The 11,545-nt window shown below is 43.9% G+C and overlaps 1 protein-coding gene and 1 non-coding gene across 2 annotated transcripts; one reads left to right on the top strand and one right to left on the bottom strand.

Moving 5' to 3' along the window:
* The first annotated feature begins 332 nt into the window (after nucleotides 1-332).
* On the top strand, nucleotides 333-489 carry LOC134347387 (U1 spliceosomal RNA). The gene has a single exon (XR_010018142.1). It is a non-coding gene; the product is annotated as a U1 spliceosomal RNA (small nuclear RNA).
* Nucleotides 490-4,137: 3,648 nt separating this feature from the next.
* Nucleotides 4,138-6,559, bottom strand: LOC134346595 (heat shock cognate 71 kDa protein-like). The gene has a single exon (XM_063048033.1). It carries the CDS (start codon nucleotides 6,331-6,333, stop codon nucleotides 4,411-4,413), a length of 1,923 nt encoding a protein of 640 aa, XP_062904103.1. The 5' UTR covers nucleotides 6,334-6,559; the 3' UTR covers nucleotides 4,138-4,410.
* Nucleotides 6,560-11,545: the final 4,986 nt, after the last annotated feature.

The following is an 11,545-nucleotide window of genomic DNA, read 5'->3' as shown; positions in this document are numbered from 1 at the left end:
CCCGTGGGAGTGGGAGGGGTTGGGTGGGGAGGAGACTAACCCTCTTCAGCGGTGTGGACAGATAATCAACATGGTGCCCAAGGAGTGGGTGGAATTGTTAATTTGGGAAAGTATTAGAGCCATTGCCTGCCTTTATTGTTGATAATTTGATTGTTAATAAGTCTTAACCCTTGACCAAGGGTTGAGAGTAAATGCATGGTTTATTGTAAACATCTTTCATTTGTAAATGAACAGAGAGTCAACGCATAATTTTTATTGTTAGTAACTTTATTGAATAAGGACTCAGAGTCAACGAATGTTTTTTTTCTTTATGTAATTAACTTTATTTTGTAACACTTCTGAATAAAGTATCTTTGAAAAAAAAGGTTCTCCCAGGACGAGGCTATCCCTTTGCGCTTCGGGTGTGCTGACGCCTGCGATGTCCCCAAATGCGGGATACTCGACTGCAAAATTTGTGGTAGTGGGGGACTGCGTTCGCGCTTTCCCCTGATCTTTAATATAAAAGACAGAAAGTGCCCTTGTTCAGTTTTGCGTTTTCTTCCGATGTCGCGTGAATTGACGACCGCCGGTTCAGTTCGATAATCTCGGTTCCTCCAGCCAACTCATCCAGCCGCTCGCTTACTTTGCCTTATACGATTACAATGTTCATTCAGCCTTTCAGTCGTTCCGTTCTCTCAACCAAACAAAGAAGAATACTGTACTTACACTGTAACAAATTGCGCATCAACTTCTTATTTAGTAAGAGATGATAAGCAACGACAGAAGAAGGTGAGAAAAATAACAATAGGTGCCGGAAACAACCACTCACACCACATCTGCAGAAAAGGACAAACACGAGGAAATCTGCAGATCCCGTGCCACATCATACAATAAATGCTGGGGGCCCTGCTGAACGGTCTCGGCGGCTGCTTACCTTATTCCATCGTTTTTTAAAATATATATATATTTAATAAAATTACTTACAATAAACCATTCAATAACTCTGAATTCATGATTCATTCTAAACAGTTTAAACATTTTAGTCAGTCACGTGGCTCTTGCTCGTTCATCTTCTACAATACAACCGTAGTTGAGGGGTATACTCCCCGCCACCCAACCCGTCCCACTCGCACGGGAGAAGAACCATTCATCGGATTTTTTCCAACTTTTAGACGCAAGGCGATGTTTCCTCCCTTGATAGCTGGATCCAGGAATCATAGTCTCAAAATAGATACTTGTCAAATCTTAAATTTTATTACTGGGCAACTAATATTCGATATTTAACGTTTTAGACGCAAGAGTTCGATGTCCACGATGGATGAACCTCGAGGGGCAGTCTGTACAGGGGTTTTCGCTGGCTTCCATTTTCGGAGCTGCGCTTGAATAAACAAATGATAAATCCAACAATTAAACATACAGTACGAATATGGTTTCAATTTCGTAAATTTTTTGGATTGAATAAATTGATCTTGTCAAGTTCAATGATATCTAATTTTTTCTTTCAATCATCTAGAATTGATCAAGCTTTTCTACTATGGAAAAACAAAGGGAATAACATGTTTTCGTGATTTATTCATGGATGATTGTTTTAAGTCTTTTGAACAGTTGTCTAATAAATATAATTTGCCTAGATCACAGTTTTTCAGATATTTACAGGTAAGAAACTTTATGAACGCTACTTTACCTATTTTTCCGATATCGCATCAAATTGAAGTTACAGAAGAAATTTTAGGTTTAATCCCCATCAGAAGAGTTCAACCTCATCCAATTACTGCTATCTTTGGACTACCAATGATAGACTTAAATAACTTCACCTCTTCATCACGAAGGATGATTGCATTTCTTACTTTAATAGCTAGAAGGTCCATTTTGTTGAACTGGAAAGAGATTAACCCTCCTACTGTATTTCATTGGTTTTCACAAACTATGGTGTGTTTAAATTTGGAGAAAATTAGAAGTGCAGTTTATGACCTTTCCATTAAGTTTGAAAAAACTTGGAGGCCGTTCATTCAGCATTTTCATTTGATGTAATTTGATCATTTCCAAACTTGTTTTATCTCTCTGTACTGTTGTTGGAGGGGAATGGAGTCGTCGACACTGAGGTTTTCTTCTTTTCCATTTTTAAGTTGTTAGTTTCGCCCAAGTCTTTTAGTTTAGTTCTACATGTTTGGGAGCTTTGTTAATTTATACTACTTGGTTTTGCAATTACTTTTTTTAAGTGTAATAATATATCTCCTACTATTTGTATTATTGCTATGTTTTGTTTCTATATTTTGAAATTAATAAAAAGATTGAAAAAGAAAGAAGAGTTTAATAGCAATTATTTATGATCTGATTACAAACATACGTCTAGGTACATCTGATAAAGTTAAGAATGAGGGGAAAGAGAACTTCAAATATCTTTATCTACAGAGAACTGGGAGAAAATTTTTCGACTGGTTAATACTTCTTCAATGTGTGCCAAACACGCCCTGACACGAGTTAAGGTGGTTCACAGGGCACATATATCCAAGGATAAGTTAGCTCGTTTTTAGTGCCATATAAATCCTGTTTGTGATAGATGTAATACTGAAGTAGCTTCCTTGACACATATGTTCTAGGAAAATATTGGAAAGATATTTTTTGGTACTGTGTCAGTAGTTCTGTGTGTTGATTTACAACCTCACCCTATTACTGCAATTTTTGGACTACCAGTGACAGACTCCAGTCATTTATCCTCATCAGCTTGTCGTCTAATTGCATTATGTACGTTAATAGCCAGAAGATCCATTCTATTTCAATGGAAATATTCCAACCCCCCTACCACATTTCATTGGTTTTCCCAAACGATAGCACGTTTAAACTTGGAAAAAATTGGGTGCGGTACTATGGATCCTTCGGTTAAATTTGAAGAAACTTGGAGGCCATTTATTCAATACTTTCATATCATGTAAGCTGACCCTTTCTGAATCCTTTTTTTTTAGTAATTTTTTTTCTCCATGTAAAGAGGAGCGGAGTTAATGACAAATTATAATTTTAACCGATGAAATATGGCAGCCCAACCTTTAGCTTTTTTTCAGTTTAGGGATTTTTCTTTTTCTCTCTCTATAAAATTTTGTTTTCATGGTTAGTTACTACACATTTATTACTTAGATTCTGTGGTTGTACATGTTAACCGTTTTTAATGCAATCCCGATCTCTATGTATCATTATTGCTATGTTTATTAATTTGAAACTTAATAAAAAGATTGAAAAAGAAAGGATTTCAGGTTATTTAAATTTCACTTAAAGATGAGGTTGATAGTTTCTTGATTAGTGAGCGTATCAAAGGTTATCGATGGAGAGAAAGCAGGGGAATGGGATTAAGAAGGAAAATAAATCAGCAATGATCGAATACCAAAACAATATCGATGGGCTGAATGGACTCATTCTGTTCCTCTGTATGAAGGTGATTTAAATCAGGAGCTCAATAACCTATTGCTTACAGATATCTCTGCAAGGTTTGACATGATTACTAGGTAAAATACCTTGTAACTGCTAAAGTTCCTTTACATCCTGATACTCTATGATACGATGTTGGTGATAAACAGAAACGTCAACAGTTGTGCGGAGAACAGCTGGGAAAAGGCCCTTCCACCCAACTCGTCCAAGCCCCACACAGCATCCTCTCGGCTAGTCCCAGTTGCCCGCAACCTGTCAATCACCTCCCCTCCATATACCTGTCCAAACACACACCTCAAAACTCAGCCTGCTGCCAATACCAATCGTTGTTCCCAGCATATGGGATTCTCTCCCAAGGCAGCAAATTAAGCTGTTTTTCGTGTCAATGCAGGAGCTACCAGCGAAGGGCAACATCACTAGATCTGTCAACTTTGGGGACTGGTCACCTTCTTGAAGAACCAAATGCCTTCTGATAAAGTAATGTCAAACTGCACCTGTGAGAGTGGGGAAGTGTTGACAAAATAGCTCCAGAAAGAAGGTGTGCTGGAAATTAGAAGGAAGATAGCCCTGGGAAAGGGAGGATGAGGAGGAAACATTCATTGATATACAGCAATAATTTAACACCCATAAATTGTTGACTTTATGTTTTTGAAAACAAAATGGCAAGTTTTCCTTCTCTGGTGATGAAATATAATTACACCCAATTTAAAAAAATTAGAAGATTTATTAAAAGCATGTTACAAGAAACTTAAAACTGTACAAAGTTTACATTCCAAAACAAATGACATTAAAAAAAAAATACCCCAATACAAAAAACCCAATCAAAGGAACTGAATACAACTAGTTACCAGTGTTTACAATTAGTACATCACAGCCAGATTCAGGACATTGACATGACCCAGTGGTGTTACAGTGAAGACTATTCCCAAGTGCCAACATCAGCATCAGACCCACTGAAGTGTCCAGAGAGCTCAAACCGTGCAAGCCCCAGACAGTCACATTTACAGTCCTTTAATCCACCTCCTCAATAGTTGGTCCAGCAGAACTGGCATTCCCAGCCTGTGCCCTGCACGATTCCCCTGTGGCTGCTCCTTGGTACAGTTTGGCAATGATGGGATTGCAGAGTTTTTCCAGCTCTTTCTGCTTGTGCTCAAACTCCTCCTTCTCTGCCATCTGATTCTTCTCCAGCCAGGATATTGTCTCGTTGCACAGGTCAATGACTTTCCACTTGTCCTCAGCACTGATCTTTCCGGCCATCTTCTCATCCTCCACAGAGCCCTTCATGTTGAAGGCATAGGACTCCAGAGAGTTCTTGGCTGCAATCTTCTGCCGCTGCATTTCATCCTCATTCTTGTACTTCTCTGCATCTTGCACCATCCTGTCAATTTCCTCCTTACTCAGCCTGCCCTTGTCGTTGGTGATGGTGATCTTGTTTGTTTTCCCGGTGCTCTTGTCAACAGCAGAGACATTGAGAATGCCATTGGCGTCAATATCGAAGGTCACCTCAATCTGGGGTACGCCACGAGGAGCGGGAGGGATGCCACTCAACTCAAACTTGCCCAGAAGATTGTTGTCCTTGGTCATGGCTCTCTCACCTTCAAACACCTGAATAAGGACCCCAGGCTGGTTATCAGAGTAGGTGCTGAAGATTTGGGTCTGCTTGGTGGGGATGGTTGTGTTACGCTTGATAAGGGTGGTCATGACTCCACCTGCCGTCTCCAGCCCCAGTGACAGAGCAGCAACATCCAGGAGTAGCAGATCCTGAACATTCTCCGACTTGTCGCCCATCAGAATGGCTGCCTGGACAGCTGCCCCATAGGCCACGGCCTCATCGGGGTTGATGCTCTTGTTCAGCTCCCTACCGTTGAAGAAATCTTGCAGCAGCTTCTGGATCTTCGGGATTCTGGTGGAGCCTCCAACCGGGACAACTTCATGGATCTGAGATTTGTCCAGCTTGGCATCTCTCAGGGCTTTCTCCACTGGCTCCAGAGTGCCCCTGAACAGGTCAGAGTTCAGCTCCTCAAAGCGAGCCCTTGTGATTGAGGTGTAGAAATCAACTCCCTCAAACAGAGAGTCAATCTCAATACTGGCTTGGGTGCTGGAAGACAGCGTTCTCTTTGCTCTCTCACAGGCCGTCCGCAGCCTCCTCACCGCTCTCTTGTTCTGGCTGATGTCTTTCTTGTATTTCCGCTTGAACTCCTCAATGAAGTGATTGACCATGCGGTTGTCAAAGTCCTCTCCTCCCAGGTGGGTATCTCCAGCTGTTGATTTCACTTCAAAGATACCATCATCGATGGAGAGAATGGACACATCGAAGGTGCCACCACCCAGGTCAAAGATGAGAACATTACGCTCCCCTTTACCTTTCTTGTCCAGACCATAAGCAATGGCAGCTGCTGTTGGCTCGTTGATGACACGCAGGACATTGAGACCAGCTATCACACCAGCATCTTTGGTTGCCTGGCGTTGGGAGTCATTGAAGTAAGCAGGAACGGTGATGACAGCATTGGTGACTCTGCAGCCAAGGTAAGCCTCAGCAATTTCCTTCATCTTGGTCAGCACCATGGAGGAGATTTCCTCTGGGTAAAAGGTTTTGTTCTCCCCCTTGTACTCCACCTTCACTTTTGGCTTTCCCGCATCACTCACCACCTGGAAGGGCCAGTGCTTCATGTCAGACTGCACCGTCGGGTCATCAAACCTTCTCCCGATGAGCCGCTTGGCATCAAAGATGGTGTTGGCGGGGTTCATTGCCACTTGGTTCTTGGCTGCATCACCGATGAGCCTCTCGGTGTCGTTGAAGGCCACATAGCTGGGGGTGGTGCGATTGCCCTGGTCATTGGCGATTATCTCCACTTTGCCATGTTGGAAGACCCCCACACAGGAGTAGGTGGTGCCCAGGTCGATACCGATGGCTGTCCCCGTTGATGCAGACATCTGTGTTTCTGACGAAAGCTCCGACGTTCTTTATTGAAATGCCGGAAGGAATTCCTTGCTTCTGCAAGCCGATCGTTACTGCCTGGTGCGCTGCTCCGTCCCTTAATATAGTCCCAGCGCAGCGGTGTGGGCGGTGCTTTGTTCTTGAGGTACGACCCGGTAAACCAATGAAAACGCCGGTGAGTGACTCACCGCCGATGTTGGAGAAGGTTCCGAGGCGGCGGCCAATGACAGCGCTGCTAGTCCGAGTCTTGCCGGGGCTTCGCGAAAATTCTGGTAACAGCGAGAAAGATCAGGGCAGTCAGGGAGCTTCCGGCTGAAAACTCATGATCCTTTAGATACGCCTCTTAAAGCATGTGAATCACCTTCCCCGCCCTCGAGCTGGCAATACTGCACCTCATTCAAAAGTTACCTGCATACAAGAAGAATTCTCATGCCACTTCTAGGGAGCGAATGTAACTGGTGCCTTACGGGATGAAGCAAGAAAAGCGAGAAGCCGGAAACAGAGCACTTTATAAAAATTATAAGACTGAAATTCAGGATTTGTGATTTTGATAGATGGACTTTTGCGGTGCCTGTGACCAGACAAACAGGATGTAAAAAGTTATTTTTTCTAATTTTGGACCGAAATGCGCCATGTTTGTCCGCTCTATTTTATTGTAAGGTTTTAACTATTCTAAAAATAGCTTTTGACGCATCCGCACAGTACGTAACGAACATATTTGCTAATTTACTGAACAAAATAAGCATAACGACCTTGTATCTTGGTTGGTAGTACTGTTAGGCTTTTTCAGGTCGGTTCTTAAACAAATCTTGCGTGCATAGTGTGGGGATAATGTTAACCTTAAAAAAAAGTTCGTGTTCGCGATGATTAACTGGGCTAAACTCCGCCTCTCGCCATCCGTAATCCAGCCCCTTCTCTTTTCTTTACCTGTCATTGGCCAGGATACAGACCGACGTCCAAAACTCTGCTTCCTCCCAATCAATTCTCTCTTTCTTGATTGGCTCTTACGGCAACTCTCCTCCAATCAGTGATGGCTCTGACACCACTCCCTCCGTGGTTGGCTGCTCTAAGGACAGCGGGACTGAATAGCTCTCACTGATTGGATAACATTTTTTTCTCTGGAGTTTGATACGAAGATGGCTGCGTTTCAAAATGGCAGTTGATAGCGATCTTGTTCGTGAATCGGGGTCTCTCTCTCTCTCTCCTCTCTCTCCTCTCTCTCCTCTCTCTCCTCTCTCTCTCTCCTCTCTCTCTCTCTCGCTTCTTCGTCGATTCCGTGGAGTTGGAATGCGAGTTATTCTGCTGCTGGTATTTATGCGAGTTATTCTGGGGCTATTTGGCCTCCTGCGCTGAATGTCGAAGAGTAAGGGAGGTGAGTTTGCGCTCATAATTAAGGTTGAGATCAAAGTAATAAGTAAGAATCGATATAAAAAACAAAGAAACAGAATGATTTTAACCAAGGTAAACTTTATTGATATTAAAAAATATTTACAAGAATAAACTGTGCAACGCATTTTGATTCTTACGGTCATAGACAATGCGTTAAGAGGTGTTTACAATTACATTTCTTAAAAAGCAACAGGACTGTTGTCTCTTAAGTGACATCCTCCCAGCCCCCTGCCCCCCGCGTGTGGTGCACCGTCCAGAAGCGGGACCCTCTACCGTGGTACGAACACATTACTCGTCAAGTTTCAGTGATCTGTTTCGGGGACGCCCACTCGTAAGTCGTGCTCTCTGCTGTGATCAGGAAGAAAGTACAGGAGTATCAGGACTCACAGCACCAGGATCAGGAACTATTATTACCCCTAACCCACCAGGCACGTAAACCCAATTTCGCATGTCCCATCACAGAAACCTTCCCACAACCTATCGATTCGCTTTCAATGTCATGTTTTTATCATTTATTTTTGTGTCTCTACACTGGTTAATGTGGCTTTTCATTGATTTCCCTGTGGTTTTATTGTCAGTATGCCCACAAGAAAGGGGATCTCAGGGTTGTAGGTGGTGGCATTGATAATAAACTTACTTCACACTCTACTTTGTCCTTTCCTGCCAGAGCCACCTTCTGTGCAGATGGGTGCTCCTGCTGCATCACATCTGGAGTAACTATTACTTTGTGTTCGAAATGACATTAAATGTTTTTGCAAACATAAGAAAATCTGCAGATGCTGGAAATTCAAGCAACACACACAAAATGCTGGTGGAACGCAGCAGGCCAGGCAGCACCTATAGGAAGAGGTACAGTTGACATTTCGGGCCGGGACCCTTTGTCAGGTCTAATGGAAAAAAGAGATAGTAAATGGGAGATTGAAAGTGGGAGGGGGAGAGGGAGATCCGAAATGATAGGAGAAGACAGGAGGGGGAAGCCAAGAGCTTGGAATTTGATTGGCAAAAGGGGTACAAGGCAGGAGAAGGGGGAGTATCATAGGACGGAAGGCCTAGGGAGAAATGTCTTCAGCAGTTTGAATGGGGCTCGACTGCGCAATCGTGTGGAGGTCAGCCAGTGAGAACGGTGGGAAGAGTTTAAAAGGAAGGCAGATTTACAGAGCGTGCGTCAGAGTAGAGGGAGACAGAGTAGGAAGGCTTTGGCTCAACGGGGCTTCAACGATAAAGGGTCGAGACAAGGTAGGTTATCTGTTTAGAATAAAGATGGAGAGTATGTGTGTGAGGCCGGTTTTCTGTGCTCGGTGTCAGATGTGGGAGGCCCTGGAGACTCCTGGCCTCCCGGACAACCACATCTAAAGTAGGTGCGTCGAGCTGCAGCTAGATGACCTTCATCTGGTCACAGAGAATGAGGAGGTGATAGAGAGGAGCCTATGGGCAGGTAGTCACCTCGGGACCACAGGAGACAAAGAAGTGGGTAACAGTCAGGAGAGGGAAGGGCAAGAAGCAGGTACTAGAGAGTACCCCAGTGGCTGTCCCCATTAACAATAAGTATTCCTGCTTGAGTACTGTTGGGGTGGACGGCCTACCTGGGGGAAGCAACAGTGATCGTGCCTCTGGCACAGAGTCTGGCCCTGTGGCTCAGAAGTGTAGGGAAAGGAAGAGGACGGCAGTAGTAATAGGGGACTCTATAGTTAGGGGGTCAGATAGGCGATTCTTTGGACGCAGGAAAGAAACTCAGATGTAGTTTGCCTCCCAAGTGCCAGGGTCCGGGATGTTTCTGATCGCATCCATGATATCTTGAAGTGGGAAGGAGAACAGCCAGAGGTCATGGTACATATTGGTACTGAACTGAAGTGATGGAGGAAAGGGAGGTTGGCTTACAAATAGAGAAAGCTTGGAGACAGTGTGAAAGGGAGGATAGGCAGGTGATAGAGAACGGATGTGCTCAAACCAATGGCTTGAGATGTGTCTGTTTTAATGCGAGGAGTATCATGAATAAAGAGGACGAGCTTAGAGTGTGGATCAGCACTTGGAGCTATGATGTTGTGGCCATTACAGAGACTTGGATGGTGCAAGGGCAGGAATGGCTACTTCAAGTGCCAGGCTTTAGATGTTTCAGAAAGGACAGGGAGGGAGGCAAAAGAGGTGGGGGCCTGGCACTGTTGATCAGAGATAGTGTCACGGCTGCAGAAAAGGAGGAAGTCATGGTGCGATTGTCTACGGAGTCTCTGTGGGTGGAAGTTAGGAACAGGAAGGGGTCAATAACTCAACTAGGTGTTCTTTATAACCATCCAATAGTAACAGAGACATCAAGGAGCAGATAGGGAGACAGATTCTGGAAAGGAGTAATAATAACAGGGTTGTTCTGGTGGGAGATTTTAATTTCCTAAATATTGATTGGCATCTCCCTAGAGTGAGGGGTTTAGATGGGGTGGAGTTTGTTAGGTGTGTTCAGAAAGGTTTCTTGACACAATATGTAGATAAGCCTCCAAGAGTACAGGAGGAGAGACTGTACTTCATCTGGTATTGGGAAATGAACCTGGTCAGGTGTCAGGTCTCTCAGTGGGAGAGCATTTTGGAGATAGCAATCACAATTCTATCTCCTTTACCATAGCATTGGAGACGGATAGGAAAGACAAGTCAGGGAAATGTTTAATTGGAGTAAGGGGAAATATGAGGCTATCAGGCAGGAAATTGGAAACAGATGTTCTCAGGGAAACGGAAGAAATGTGCAAATGTTCAGGGGATATTTGCATGGGTTTCTGAGTAGGTACGTTCCAATGAGACATGCAAAGGATGGTAGGATACAAGATCCGTGGTGTACAAAGGCTGTTGTAAATCCAGTCAAGAAGAAAAGAGCTTATGAAAGGTTCAAAAGACTAGGTAATGATAGAGATCTAGAAGATTATAAGGTTAGCAGGAAGGAGTTTAAGAATAAGATTAGGAGAGCCAGAAGGGGCCATGAGAAGGCATTGGCGGACAGTATTAAGGAAAACCCCAAGGCATTCAACAAGTATGTGAAGAGCGAGAGGATAGACATGAGAGAATAGGACCAATCAAGTGTGACAGTGGAAAAGTGTGTTTGGAACTGGAGGAAATAGCGTAGGTATATTAGACAGTCAATTCTGTGGACGCAGGAAAGAAACACAGATGACAGTTTGCCACCCAGGTGCCAGGGTCGGAGGTGTTTCAGATTGCATCCAAAATATCCTGCAGTGGGAAGGAGAACAGCAAGAGGTCGTGGCATATATTGGTACCAATGACATAGGTAGGAAAAGGTAAGAGATCCTGAAAAAAGACTTTGGGGAGTTAGGAAGGAAGTTAAGAAGCAGGACCGCAAAGGTAGTAATCTCGGGATTACTGCCTGTGCCATGTGACAGTGAGTATAGGAATAGAATGAGGTGGAGGATAAATGCATGTTTGAGAGATTGGAGCAGGGGGCAAGGATTCAGATTTCTGGATCATTGGGACCTCTTTTGGGGCAGGTGTGACCTGTACAAAAAGGACGGGTTGCACTTGAATCCCAGGGGGACCAATATCCTGGCAGGGAGGGTTGCTAAGGCTACTGGGCAGAAATTAACCTAGAATTGTTGGGGGGTGGGAACTGAATTGAACAGACTGGGGAAGAGGCATTGGCTCACAAATAGAGAAAGCTTGGAGATAATGTGTGAGGGAGGATAGGCAGGTGATAGAGAAGGCACGTGCTCAGACTGTTGGTTTGAAATGTGTCTATTTTAACGCAAGGAGTGTTGTGAACAAAGTGGATGAGCTTAGAGCATGGATAAGTACTTGGAGATATGATATGGTGGCCATTACAGAGAC

The sequence above is a fragment of the Mobula hypostoma genome, chromosome 5 (genome assembly GCF_963921235.1).
Source record: "Mobula hypostoma chromosome 5, sMobHyp1.1, whole genome shotgun sequence".
In the NCBI taxonomy this organism is placed as follows: domain Eukaryota; kingdom Metazoa; phylum Chordata; class Chondrichthyes; order Myliobatiformes; family Myliobatidae; genus Mobula; species Mobula hypostoma.
The sequence above is the reverse complement of the archived record's forward strand: the minus strand, read 5'-3'. Positions and strand labels throughout refer to the sequence as shown.